This window comes from Rhodotorula paludigena (assembly GCF_050403205.1).
Source record: "Rhodotorula paludigena JCM10292 DNA, Rt_paludigena_JCM10292v1_ctg6, whole genome shotgun sequence".
Taxonomy (NCBI): Eukaryota; Fungi; Basidiomycota; class Microbotryomycetes; order Sporidiobolales; family Sporidiobolaceae; genus Rhodotorula; species Rhodotorula paludigena.
In genome coordinates, this window is record NW_027481452.1 from 418,761 (window position 1) to 431,194 (window position 12,434).

The following is a 12,434-nucleotide window of genomic DNA, read 5'->3' on the forward strand; positions in this document are numbered from 1 at the left end:
ATCGCGCTGTGACGGCCATTTCTTCCCCTCATCCTCCCCGCATCGGCAACCACCATGTCCGGTTTCGAGCTCTCGCCAGGCCAGCGGGCCGTCTTGACCGCTGTTTCGGATGCTTGCTTTGCTGCGCATGGCCCGTCTGAAGTCGCCAAGACGCGGGCGATCGTCTCGAGTTCGGCGCCAGACTGGCAAAACGAACGACGTGAGTCTCGTCGAATCCGTCTTCGCTTTCACGCTCACTGACAGGCCGACCTGGACACAGTCGAAGCCTTCATCACGACGAAGTTCAGCGACCTCTCCGGCTCGATCGACGCCCTCGCCCAGCAATTCGTCACCTCCCTCTCGAAGGACAACGTGCAGAAGATCGGCCTGGTCCTCTCCCTCCTGGCCACCCGACCCGGCACGCTCCTCCTCACCGGCCACGTCGGCTTGTTCGTCGACCTCACGGTCGCACAGCGCGAAGCCGTCCTCCAGAGCTGGCGCGTTTCGAGTCTCCCTCTCCTCCGCCAGGCGTTCCGCGGCCTCGTCTCGATCAGCCTCTATGTCGCCTATAACCTGTTCGACGAGATCATCTTCGCGACGGGCTATCCCGCTCTCGGCGACGAGAAGCGGTACCTCGACCCGAACCGCCTTCGCCCGCACTACCCGTACGTCTTTGAGCGGATCGACCTGCCGTACAAGGTCATCGAGACGGACATGCTCGTCGTCGGCTCTGGCGCTGGCGGTGGCGTCGTCGCATCGGAGCTCGCCAAGAAGGGGTGGAAGGTCCTGGTCGTCGAGAAGGGCGAGTACGTCAAGCCGGAAGATATGGTCGGCACGCAGCGCGAGGGCTTCAAGCACCTGTACGAGGGCCAAGGTCTCATGGCGACCGAGGACGGCTCGATGAACATCCTCGCCGGCTCAGGCTTTGGTGGCGGAACGACCAGTGCGTGTCAAGTCACTGATGCTTCCGAGTCTTGCGGCTGATCGAACTTGTGACCCAGTCAACTGGTCTGCCTCTCTTCGACCTCAGCATTTCATCCGCGAGCAGTGGTCGAAGGACCACGGCCTCCCCTATTTCTTGTCCACAGAGTTTGCCCAGTCAATCGAGTTCGTCTGCGACCGCATGGGCGTGTCGGACGAAAACTTGCAGCACAGCAAGGCGAACCAGCTCCTCGTCGACGGTTCGAAGAAGCTCGGCTACCCTATTTCGAAGATCCCCGTGCGTGCACATCTGCTTTTCCGTTTGGGAAGGTTAGCGACTGACACGGGTCTGTCGTGGCTTCGCGTAGCAAAACACCGGCGGACACGCACACTCCTGCGGCTACTGCGGGTTCGGCTGCACCTACGGAGAGAAGCAGGGCGGGACCGTCACCTGGCTTCGCGACGCCGCTGAGCACGGCGCGCAGTTCCTCATCGAGACAACGGTCGAGCGCCTTCTCTTTGCGTCCTCGCCCGACGCGCCGACACCGACGAAGCAGGATCTTGACCGCTGCACGCCCACGTCGAGCCGGCGGCACTGCATCGGCGCGCTGGTCAGGTCGCGCGAGGGCGAGTTCGCGATTGTGCGCGCGAGGCAGGCTGTCGTTGTGTCTGCTGGCACCATCCATAGCCCAGCGGTGCTGATGCGCAGCGGGCTGAAGAACCCGCGCATCGGTCGCAACCTCCGTCTCCACCCGGTCTCGGTGAGTCTGCTCAAGTCGTTTTGCTGACTCACTAGGGCAAGCTGACGGTCTCCCGCACGCACAGTTCACTACTGGCTTCTACGAAGAGCCCGTCAGGCCGTGGGAGGGTGCGATCATGACGGCCGTCTCGAACGTCCAGGAGAACTGGGACGGCTCGCACCACGGCGTCAAGATCGAGGTCATCCAGTCTTTCCCGGGCGGGCAGGCCGCGTCCTTCATGCCGTGGACGTCGAGCTTCGACCACAAGCTCGCCATGGCGCAGTACGGGCACCAACTCACGTTCATCGCGATCTGCCGTGACCGCGGATGTGCGTTTCTGCCCTCTTCCGCTTTATCGGTGGCTCACCTAACGCAAAGCTGACCAAAATCTGCACTGTCGCAGCGGGGCGAGTCTTTCTCGACTCGGAGAACAAGCCACGACTCGACTACACCCCGAACGCGTACGACTGTGTCTCGCTCGTGCGCGGCACGATCGCCTCTGCCGAGATCCACCTCGTGAATGGCGCCAAGCGCATCTCGACCACCCAAGTCGACGTCGAGGACTACTACCCGGCGCCGGGGCACAAGTACCGCTCGGACCCGGCGTGGCAAGAGTGGGTCGCCAAGGTCGAGCGCGCCGGGATCCGCCCGAGCCGCTGCGCAATCGGAAGCGCGCACCAGATGGGCAGCTGTCAGATGGGCTGCAAGCCGTCGACGAGCGTCGTCGACCCGCGCGGCAGGGTTTGGGGCACCGAGCAGCTGTACGTCGCGGACGCCAGCGTGTTCCCGACCGCGAGCGGCGTCAACCCGATGATCACGGTGCGCTCCCTGCTATCTTTTGCTTCTTTGGTCGTCGGTGCTGACTCCGTCCTCTCGCAGAACATGGCGCTCTCGCACTCCATCGCCCGCTTCATCGACGAAGACATGCACGAGGACGCCTCGCAGCCCATTTCCGCGCACCTCTGAGCGCCTTGCCATCTCTAGTTGTCCCCACTTTTCGTCAGCTGTGCCGGTCTTCTTCGTTATGTCTTTTGTTTCGAATCTCGCAACGCAGTTATGGTTCTCTCGTCAACTACGATCGCGAGACGGCACTCGCGAAAGCATCTACAACCCAGCCCACATGGCAGAGAAAGCAAACGGCGTTATCAGATTACGGGTGCGATAGTTCTGCACGCCAACTACGGATCGTGAGTTGCGGAAGGGGATCGGAAGCGCAAAGCTCGGGGAACCTATGTACGCAAGGCACAGCGTGTCGAGCAAATCCAGGTCACGGAGGGGAGAAAGACGAAAGGGCGTTATAGGGGTGCAGCAGCTTGCTCGACGACCGGGGCGGTCGCGCAGCGCCGGACAGCGGACGAGCGCTTAGACGCGCTGCATCTCGACGGCAGGCTGATTCGCCGGGGCGGTCGCCATCGACGCGCCCGCAGGCTGCGGCACGGCCGTGTTGCCGACGCCCTTCTCGGTCGCGCCTGACGCGCGAGTGCGGCCGGGAAGCTCGGCGGACCAGGGCTCCATCCAGACGCCCGACGAGCTGCGCATCGTCTGGAGGATGCCGACGACGACGAGGAGGGCGAAGAGGAACGTGAGGAGGATCCAAGAGAGCCACGCGAAGGCCTGCACGGCGCGGCCGAGCGAGCAGAGGCTGCCGCTGCAATACTGGAGGCCGGGGAGGCGGTCCGAAAGCGCGGCGGCGCCGCCTACGTGCGAGAGCAAGGAGGTCAGATGCGCTCCAGGGCCTGCCTTGTTTGGAGTAGACCAGGTCAATCTGAGCAGGGACGCACCGAGGAAGAGCACCCAGAGCAGGAAGACGAGGATGGTCTCGACGAGCAGCGAGGCGATGATCGAGGCAGACTGGCGGCGGTGGAAGAACCAGTGGAGCGGCGGGAGAAGGCAGTTGGTCAAGAGACCGGCGACGAGGACAACAACCGCAGATTCGTAGTACCTGCGGGCGAAGTGAGATCAGATGACCCTCGCTCGAGCGGGACAGGAGCGGAACGGCGAGACCCACACGCCAAAGTCGTTCGAGGTCCTGCCGATGAAGGCGGCCGCGAGGATCCACGCAAGGAACGAGGTGAAGGCGACGGCGCCGTAGGCGATGGTGCGAAGGAGCAAGAGGATGGCCATAGTTCTGCGTGAAAGCGAGAGGGAGGACGGCGATTCAGCAAGCGGGCATCTCTGAACGTCGCGGCTGCCTCAGCCGACAGCTGTGGGAAACATACAGCGAGACGGCGTACGCTTTCGGTCTGGGGAGGAGCGAGGCGGGCGAAGAACGGAGGCACGTGCAAGGACGCGGAAGGACTGGGCGCTCGAACGCGAACGCGAGGACTGGCGAGACGAGCGGGTGCGCAGGCGCAGGAAAGGAGGACAAGGAGCGGACTCGAGTCGGGATCTTCTTCGAGGCGGAGGCTCCAAGAAAGAGGAACAGCGCTAGCACCGCCTCGCGAACGGTCCCATGGTTTCGGGAAGCGGGGGCAGCGGAAGCACGGCGTGCCTCGGGCGAGGGAGGCAATCTGCTGCCGCAATTGCGCCCTTGCTGACCCTGCTGGCCCGCGCAGATTGAGCCCTGCAGGGCGCGGCAGGGGCCTGAGAAGCGGGACGACCCAGAGCCAGGGGTCGCGAGGTCACCGGGTCTGCCTTGAGCACAGCCCCGTGCGTGTTGCACCGCCTGCCTGCCATCTCGCACGCTGCTGCACTGCACTGCACGGCCCTGCTAACCCCCGAAACCCATTGAGGAGAGCGCGAGAGGTTCATCAGCGACGCGACCGGCGCGATGAGGTCGGCTGTCCCGACTGTGCCCTTGTCCGCGAGAGCGCATGGCAAAGCTGCTGAGGAAGCGCTTCCCGTTCTTGCCGCCAGACGGCACCGTCGACCACCTCGTCGTCGGCGCGGGCGTCGTCGTGCGTCGCCGCTCCTGCTCTCCTCCCCACTCGGCCGCTATCTCGGGCCGAGCACTCAACTCAGGCGCACAGCTCACCGCGCTCCTCTCCTGTAGGGACTGGCAGTCGCCGAACGCCTGCTCAAGGCCTTCCCAGACCGGACCACCTTTGTCGTCGAGCGGCAAGTCGCCCGCTGCTCGTTCCTTGCCTCCTCGCGGATATGGAGCGGTCAACCGCTGACGCTCCCGGCCTCCGCCCGCAGACATGGCCAAGTTGGCCAAGAGACGTCTTCCCGTAACAGCGAAGTGATCCACTCGGGCATCTACTACCCACCCGACTCGCTCAAGACGCGCCTATGCATCCGCGGCCGCGACTTGCTCTACGATCGCTGCCACGCGCACGGCATCGGCTACAAGAACACGGGCAAGCTTGTCCTCGCGACGAGCCAGGACCAGCTCGGGTACCTCAGGGGCCTGTACGACAAGGCGCAGAGGCTGAAGGACGCGGGAGTCGGAGAGGTCCCGCTCGACTGGCTCGCGGGCGACGATGTGCGCGCGCTCGAGCCGGACGTCGGCGAGCGTGTCGTCGGCGCACTTCGAAGCCCAAAGACGGGCATCGTGTCCTCGCACGAGCTGATGGAGCACCTTGAGAAGGGTGCGCCTCCGCCCACTCTTCCCGCTCCCGTTCCTCAGTTGATCTGGCTCGACCCCTCGCAGAGATTATCGACAGCGAGACGGGCGAACTTGTGTGCGGCACGCGCGTCGTGCGGATAGACCGAGCCGAGCCGAGCGGGGGAGGCAAGCGCGGCGATGGGAGCGAGGACGGGTGGATCGTTCAGACGCTTACGGATGACGGGACCGGCAGCGAGGGTGTCAGGACGGCCGTGCTGGCGAAGTCGGTCATCAATGCATCGGGGCTGAAGTGCGTTTTTCGCATGCTCGGCAAGTCGACACTTCCTGACCATCTCCTTCGCTTCGCAGCGCGCACCACATCCTGAACCAGATCCTGCCAGAGTCGCAGCGACTGCAGCTGCACTTTGCGAAGGGCTCGTACTTCTCCTGTGCGCCCCTTCACGCCTTCCGCCCAGCTCGATGGCTCACGCTTGACTTCGGCAGACCGCGGTCCGGGCGTCGAAAGCGTCAAGCACCTTCTGTACCCTTGTCCCGAGGAGAACGTGTTCGTCGTGCTTCTATCGCTTGTCATTCGAGCTCCTGCTGACGCTCGCGCCGCAGATCTCTGTCCGGCCTGGGCACGCACCTCACGCTCGACCTCGATGGCGAAGTGCGTTTTGGACCTGACGTCGAGTGGCTCTCTCCGTCCGTCGACGAGGAAGGCGAGGACGTGCCCGACTTCTGGGAGAGCCGACTCGCTGTCACGGACGAGCGCATGGAGTTGGCCATTGAGGAGGTTAAGAAGTTCCTCCCCGCCGTCAAGGCGGACGGCTTTTCGCCAGACTGTGCGTCGCTCCTCCCTTCACCTGGTCGTCAACTTGCTGACTCAAAATCTCTCTTTGCAGACTCTGGCATCCGCCCCAAGCTCTCGCGAAAGGGAGAGACCGCTGTCGACTTCTCCATCACGCACCCGCAGCCGGGCTTCATCTCGCTGCAGGGCATCGAGTCGCCCGGCTTGACGTCCTCGTTAGCTATTGGCGAGCTCGTCGAAGGCATGGTGAGGCGCGAGGTGTGGGGCCTTGGCCGTGGACGCGGGAGGAACGTGAGCGAGGCGGGCAAGCTAGACGCATGGGCATAGAGCATGGGCTATAGATCGCTTGTTGATAACATCAGACGCAGTGTCCGAACTCCCTGCTCCGGCTCGAGAGGGTTGTGCATTTCACGCGAGCCGACTCCGCGATTTCCTGGCGCCGCGAAGCTCTCCCGTCCTCACCGCGCCTCCCTCGCTGCGCCGGACCGAGCTGGTGTGCTGAGCAGCCATGCACAAGGCCAAGAACCCGACTCACATTGCCAAGGCGCTGCCGCGCATGGTGCGTCGCCCTGCACCCACTTCTCGTCCGGATCCTTCGCGCGAGCTGCGCTGACCGCCACGCCCTTCGTGCACTGCAGTCGTGGTCGCCGGCGAACCTGTACAACCTGTACCAGCGCACGTACGGCCCGCCGACCGCCGACACGCGGTTCACCAAGTCGAGCATGACCCTGTTCCAGCAGAAGTGGAAGGCCAAGCAGCTCGTGCGGGGCTACCACGGCGACTTCCTCCCCGAGCAGAAGTTCAAGAAGTACTACCTCCCGGACGGCCTCCCGCCCATTGTCGGGACCAAGGGCACCAACGAGCCCAAGGTGCCCCTCGCGTCCCTCATGTTCGCAGAGGTCGAGAAGCGCCTCGACACGGTCGTGTTCCGGTGCTGCTTTGCCTACTCGGTCTACGCCGCGCGGCAGATGGTCCTGCACGGCAAGGTGACGCTCAACGGGCAGGTGGTCCGTCTCGCTCTCGCACCTTTCATCTCGTCGCGGACTAGTAGAGCTGACATCTACTTGAACAGGCCCGTGACCCGAATACGAAGCTCCAGCCCGGCGACCTCATCTCTGTCGAACCCTCTGCCGTCGTCACGCTGCAGAGCCGCGGGCGCAAGTCCAGCGCCGCCGCCGCCTCGTCTGAATCTCCCTCTTCCTCCTCCGACTCGCCCGCTCCTCCCGCCGACGCTGCTCCCTCCGAAACCCCTGCATCCGAATCCGACTCCGCCCCTTCGACTCCCGCCGCCCCCGTGCTCGCCGGCGCGCCCTCGGGCCCGCGGCCGCTCCCGTTCCGCCTGCCGGACTTTGCGTCGCCGTTCCTCTTCATCCCGCCGTACCTCGAGCCGTCCTTTTCGACGTGCTCGGCCGTGTACCTGCGGCATCCGACGGCACGGCCGGGCGTGAGCGAGGTGCCGAGCCCGTACGAGGCCGACGGCGAGGTCATGCGGTTGGCGTGGGTGCGTCGGGCGCTCTTGGCTGCGTGCTTTCGTGCGAAGGGCGAGAGACTGACCGAGATTGGGGCGTGCAGGAGTACTACACGGCGATGGGGCGCAAGGGCGACAAGCGGCCAGCGTCGCAGCGCGGGAAGCGTCTCGGCGCATGAGTCGAGTGTCGGAGCGGGAGACGGAATGAGGGTCGGTCGATGGTGGTGTATGCGCAGCAGGCGCACCTTTCTCTCGCAATTGCAGGATTCTGTATCGCCTGTTGCAGCGAGCTCCGCGTGCTTGTTCTTGAGTGGAAGCTCGGGAAGGGCGGAATACTCGACAAGGTGTCGCTTCTTACGGGCTGGCGTTCGGCGGGGTGGCTTCAACCGCTGAACGCGACAGTGCTGTGTAGCACGCGCCCAGTAGTGCCAGTGTGACTTTCGACGCCTCCCCCTCTTCCTCGTGGTCCTCGCTGCTCTCGTTCCGTCTCGAACCTCGCTCTCGCGGCGTCAAACGGTGTTTGACGAAGCACACGCGTGGCAATGTCGGGCCACGACTACTCCTCGGCTGCAGGCGGCGCGCAGGGCGGCGCGTTCGCGTCGACGTCTTCGGGGGCCGCACCGCCTGCGATCGGCGGCTCGACGCGCTCTGGGCGGCAGGTCAAGCCCGTAAAGCCATACACGGCGCCTGCACAGCCCCCGCGCGCCCGCTCGAGCCTCAACCCGCACAAGAACGCCGCCGCGCATGCTGCCGCCCTCGCTGCTGCTGCCGCCGCGGGCCCGCCGCTCCCGCCGCAGAGGCACCCGCTGAGCGCCGGCACGGGCGCAGTGCCGCCCCTGACGCGCATCACCGGCCGCGGCAACGAGGCCAAGCAGGCCCTCTTCACCACCTACCCGGCCCGCATGCGCCTCGGCACCTCGAGCCTCGTGCAGCCCAGCGCGCTCGGCAAGGACGGCCCCGCCGCTGGCAAGGACGCAGCGGGGACGGGGAGTGCAGGGACGGGCGCGAGCACGCCCATCATCACGGGGTCGCGCCGCGTGCGCAGCACTGTCAACTACGCCGACCTCGAGAACCTCGACGACCCGGAGGACGACTCGGACGCGGAGCACGGTGCTGGAGGCAGGGTCAAGCGCGGCGGGAGCGGCACGCCCGGCGTTGCGGCCAAGAAGGCAAAGGTCGAGACGCCCAAGGCGGAACCGAAGCCGGAGGTCTGGGGCGACGGCAAGAGCTACCTGGGTGTGCTCCCGCCAGGAAACCTCGTGCAGGTGCAGCCCGCAAAGGCGACCAAGCACAGCGCATTGTGCGTCAACATGTCCTCGTCACCCATGCTGCTTTCGCGGCTTCCGGTTGCTGACTCTGTTCTCCTGCTCGACACAGTACCGAGGAACAGCTGGAGGAGCACGCCGACGTGCCCGGGGCCTTCATTCCAGTGCAGATCGACATCGACGTCGAAACGTTCAAAATCCGAGATTCGTTCGTCTGGAACGTCAACGGTATGACACCGCTCTCCCTCTTTCCCGCCAGAACACTCGCCAATGCGTTCCATACTCGCAGAGAAACTCATCTCGCCCATGTCGTTCGCGCGTGTCTTCTGCGACGACCTCGACATCGACGTGTCGCACGCGAACGAGATCGCGCGGCAGATCCAGGAGCAGGTGGACGACTACACCGCGATCGCGCAGCTGCCGATCCGGAGCGAAGAGGAGGAAAAGGAGTTGGTCGAGAAAGACTGGCGGGTGGTGGTGAACGTGCGTACTTGCGCGTGTCATTGAGCCCGCCCGACGTGCTTATGCTCTTTTCCCCGCAGCTCGACGTCCAGATCGGCACCCTTCACCTGACCGACAAGCTTGAATGGGATCTCTCGTCGTCCCTCACGCCCGAGCTCTTCGCCTCGACGCTCGTGCGAGACCTCTCGCTCTCGTCGTCGGCCGCGCCCCTCATCGCGCACGCTCTGCACGAGGAGCTCTTCCGTCTCAAGCGCAGCTGCCTCGAGCTTGGCCTCCTCAGCGCCGACGACGCGACGCGCAACCGCCGCGGCGCAAAAGCGCTCGAAGGCGTCTGGCGCGAGTGGAACGACGCCGACAAGTTTGGGCCAAAGGTCGAGCGCATGAGCCTCGACGAGCTCGACCGCGTCGAGGCGGACCGCGAGCGTGCGGCGAGGTGCGTCGCTCTCGCGCGTGTTGTCAGTCGCGGCTGTGAGCCACTAAACTGACGAGGTTGTTCATTCCACAGGCGGCAAAAGCGCGACCGGCAGATCGGCGGGCCGAGGGTTGCGGCGCGTCCGCGACGGTAGTCCGGACTCGTGCCATACAGCTTGCAATGGCTCTCTTTACACGTCGAGCGCTCAGCAGGTCAGCAGGAGCTTCTGTCGTTGTGATCGCTGCAACCTTTGCATCGAAGTGGTGCCCGGTCCGCGATAGCTTCTGCACGATCCGCGGACGCGGCGCCTAGACTTGTTCTCTTTTCGCAAGAGCGCATAGTCACGGAGCATGTACCTACACAAGTACAGGCCGTACGAGCAAGCGCGTCAAGTGGGGCCCTCGGGCAATTGCCGCGAGTGCGCTTTGTGCGGGGTCGGCGTTGCAAGTACCTAGGTACTTTGGCGCAACATCCTCATCACCGCTTGAGCTTGAGCTCCCCTCTTTCTTCTGGACGTCACACAGGCTCTCGCACGCTACGACGAGCCTGCTACTGGACGGCCACGATGCTGCCAGCCGTGCTCACGAATGCGCTGCACAAGTGGCACAAGCCCTCGAAATACTCCGTTCGCGTGATCCTCACGACATGCCTCGCCTCTCTTGGAGGTGGCCTCTTTGGGTGCGTTCTCTGACGGGTGCTTTGCAGCCGCTCCCAGCTGACACGCTCCTCGGCCTGCAGCTTCGACACCGGATCGTACGTCCTTCCCAAACCGCCTCTTCCTCCGTTTCAAGCTAACCTCCGAGAATGCTATAGCATCGGCGCCATCACAGAAATGCACTCATTCGAGGAGCAATTTGGCGTATTGACGCCGACCATGCGTGGAGTTGTCGTCGCCGTGAGCACCTGTCTCTTCCGGATTCCCTTCTTCCCCTTGACCTGACTCCGCCTCTCGCAGATTATCTTGCTTCCCTCTGCCTTCACGGGCATGCTCGCAGGCAACATCGCCGACAAGATCAGCCGGAAGTACAGCATTTCGGTAGGAGCGGCCATTTTCGCCGTCGGATCGGCCCTTAGCGCAGCATCGACGGGAGATTCGCTCGCCATGCTCCTCGTCGGTCGTTGCATCGCTGGACTTGGCGAAGGATTGTTCTTGGGCTGCACAGGAGTGTATCTCACCGAGATCAGCCCGCGCCACCTGCGGAGCCAGGCGGTTCTCATCATGCAACTGTACACGACTGGCGCCGGTGCGTCTTGACCTCTCCTCCTACAAGTCCTTCTTCCTGACCCTCCCCCAGTCGCACTGGGCTTCTTCGTGTGCTACGGCACCGTCAACATCCCCAATTCAATGGGCTGGCGAGTGCCGTTCATCATCCAGACCTTCACAGCCACCATGCTCGCCATTGGCATGCCCTTCGTGACATATTCTCCACGCTGGCTCATCTCGAAGGGCCGCATCGACGAGGCGAAGCAGGTCATCGACTCGCTTGTCGCGCCCGACCACGACAATGAGAAGCGCGAGCTCCTGGCCGTCCCGCCTGCGCAACTGGCCGCGCGCAACAAATCGCAGCTCGAGGCGATGAAGGACATCTGGCAACCCGGAGTGCGTGGGAGGACGGTGCTCGGCGTGGCGCTGAACGTGTTCCAGCAGTTGAGCGGGATCGACTTCGTGCGTCTGGCTTTCAGCTTTCGCCGAGACAGGCCAACTGACTCTGCTTTCGCTTCGCGCAGGTGCTCTTCTTTGCTCCCTTGCTCTTCAACCAAGCCGGCCTGGACCCGAGCACCAGCTCTTTCATCGCTTCCGGATGCACGGGTCTCGTCCTCGTCGCCTGCACGTACGCCGGCACCTTTTACATCGACCGCATCGGCCGTCGCAAGATCTGGATCGTCGGCGGAACCTGCACCGCAACCTGTCACATGGTTCTCGGCATCTTCTACGCGACGGGCGTGCCGCGCCTGAGCGAGGCGGGCAAGTACGCCACCATTGTCTTCATCGAGCTCTTTGCCGTCTCCTTCACGAGCTCGTGGAGCATCGTCACTAGGCTGTGCGTCCCAGCGTATCCTTGGATCCGAGCGTACGCTGACAGTCATCCGCCAGGTATGCTGCCGAGGTCCAGCCCACCCGCACGCGCGCTGCTGCAACCTCTTTCGGCCAAGGCGCCAATCAGCTCGCAAAGTGCGTCACATTCTGCCCCGAATTCACATGCAGATGAGCTTACCCTTTGCCTCGCAGCTTTGCTGTGCGCTCACCTCCTCCGCAGCAACGGGAGTCTGATTTGCTGCAAACCGACCTTGCTGACTTTCGCCGTGTTGCCAGGTTGCTGTCTCGGGTCCGGCCTTCCTCGACCGAAGCTCGTACTCGCCCTACTTCTTCTACGGCGCCTGCACCGCCATCGGCGTCGTCTTCGGATACCTGTACATGCACGAAGGTGCGCACTTCCCTGTGACTGCCCCCGCGAGACCTCGCTCACATGGCTTGTGGCGTGCCGCAGTTCGTGGCCAAACTCTCGAAAGGTACGTCTCCTGCACCACCTGCCGAGGCGAGACGCCGAAAGTGCTAACCGCCTCTCCTGGCGCAGCATCGACGCGACCTTCGAAGGTTCCGCCGTCGCCGTCTCCCTCCCCAAAGTCTTCCGCGCCGCGCGCCTCACCCAAGTGCGCCAGCGCAAGAACAGCCGGTCGCAGTCGGCCACTCTGCCCGGCGAGACGCGCGCCGACCTCCGCGAGCACTTCAAGATGGACGCGATCCGCGAGACGAGGGACGAATCGGCGGTGGACGACTAGACGTCAGGACACGCTCTTTCCCCTCGACACTGCTTGTAGACCGACTTTGTAGACTTGGCTTGCTCCTTCTCCCGCCGTGTAGACTGCCTTTCCTCCCGCCGCGTGTCC

The 12,434-nt window shown here is 64.1% G+C and overlaps 6 protein-coding genes across 6 annotated transcripts; 5 read left to right on the plus strand and 1 right to left on the minus strand.

Moving 5' to 3' along the window:
- Positions 1–54: 54 nt before the first annotated feature.
- On the plus strand, positions 55–2,606 carry JCM10292_003167 (uncharacterized protein; the record flags this gene model as incomplete). Its single annotated transcript, XM_076646891.1, has 7 exons — positions 55–199; positions 260–922; positions 981–1,198; positions 1,269–1,661; positions 1,726–1,969; positions 2,044–2,459; positions 2,520–2,606. The coding sequence occupies 7 exons, from the start codon at positions 55–57 to the stop codon at positions 2,604–2,606; spliced, it is 2,166 nt and encodes a 721-aa protein (XP_076507652.1).
- A 396-nt stretch (positions 2,607–3,002) lies between these two features.
- On the minus strand, positions 3,003–3,764 carry JCM10292_003168 (uncharacterized protein; the record flags this gene model as incomplete). The annotated part of the gene is made up of 3 exons (XM_076646892.1): positions 3,003–3,337; positions 3,422–3,582; positions 3,649–3,764. The coding sequence occupies 3 exons, from the start codon at positions 3,762–3,764 to the stop codon at positions 3,003–3,005; spliced, it is 612 nt and encodes a 203-aa protein (XP_076507653.1).
- Positions 3,765–4,453: 689 nt separating this feature from the next.
- JCM10292_003169 (NAD(P)/FAD-dependent oxidoreductase) lies at positions 4,454–6,265 on the plus strand (the record flags this gene model as incomplete). The annotated part of the gene is made up of 8 exons (XM_076646893.1): positions 4,454–4,537; positions 4,633–4,697; positions 4,779–5,170; positions 5,233–5,437; positions 5,497–5,576; positions 5,632–5,692; positions 5,749–5,972; positions 6,033–6,265. The coding sequence occupies 8 exons, from the start codon at positions 4,454–4,456 to the stop codon at positions 6,263–6,265; spliced, it is 1,344 nt and encodes a 447-aa protein (XP_076507654.1).
- Positions 6,266–6,446: 181 nt separating this feature from the next.
- On the plus strand, positions 6,447–7,585 carry NAM9 (mitochondrial 37S ribosomal protein uS4m NAM9; the record flags this gene model as incomplete). Its single annotated transcript, XM_076646894.1, has 4 exons — positions 6,447–6,497; positions 6,577–6,945; positions 7,011–7,439; positions 7,511–7,585. The coding sequence occupies 4 exons, from the start codon at positions 6,447–6,449 to the stop codon at positions 7,583–7,585; spliced, it is 924 nt and encodes a 307-aa protein (XP_076507655.1).
- Positions 7,586–7,948: 363 nt separating this feature from the next.
- On the plus strand, positions 7,949–9,699 carry JCM10292_003171 (SWI/SNF chromatin-remodeling complex subunit SNF5; the record flags this gene model as incomplete). The annotated part of the gene is made up of 5 exons (XM_076646895.1): positions 7,949–8,706; positions 8,784–8,899; positions 8,961–9,154; positions 9,214–9,566; positions 9,639–9,699. The coding sequence occupies 5 exons, from the start codon at positions 7,949–7,951 to the stop codon at positions 9,697–9,699; spliced, it is 1,482 nt and encodes a 493-aa protein (XP_076507656.1).
- A 411-nt stretch (positions 9,700–10,110) lies between these two features.
- JCM10292_003172 (uncharacterized protein) lies at positions 10,111–12,326 on the plus strand (the record flags this gene model as incomplete). Its single annotated transcript, XM_076646896.1, has 11 exons — positions 10,111–10,223; positions 10,284–10,298; positions 10,359–10,440; positions 10,501–10,789; positions 10,841–11,211; positions 11,274–11,587; positions 11,641–11,718; positions 11,776–11,782; positions 11,860–11,971; positions 12,035–12,056; positions 12,122–12,326. The coding sequence occupies 11 exons, from the start codon at positions 10,111–10,113 to the stop codon at positions 12,324–12,326; spliced, it is 1,608 nt and encodes a 535-aa protein (XP_076507657.1).
- Between the last annotated feature and the right edge of the window lie 108 nt (positions 12,327–12,434).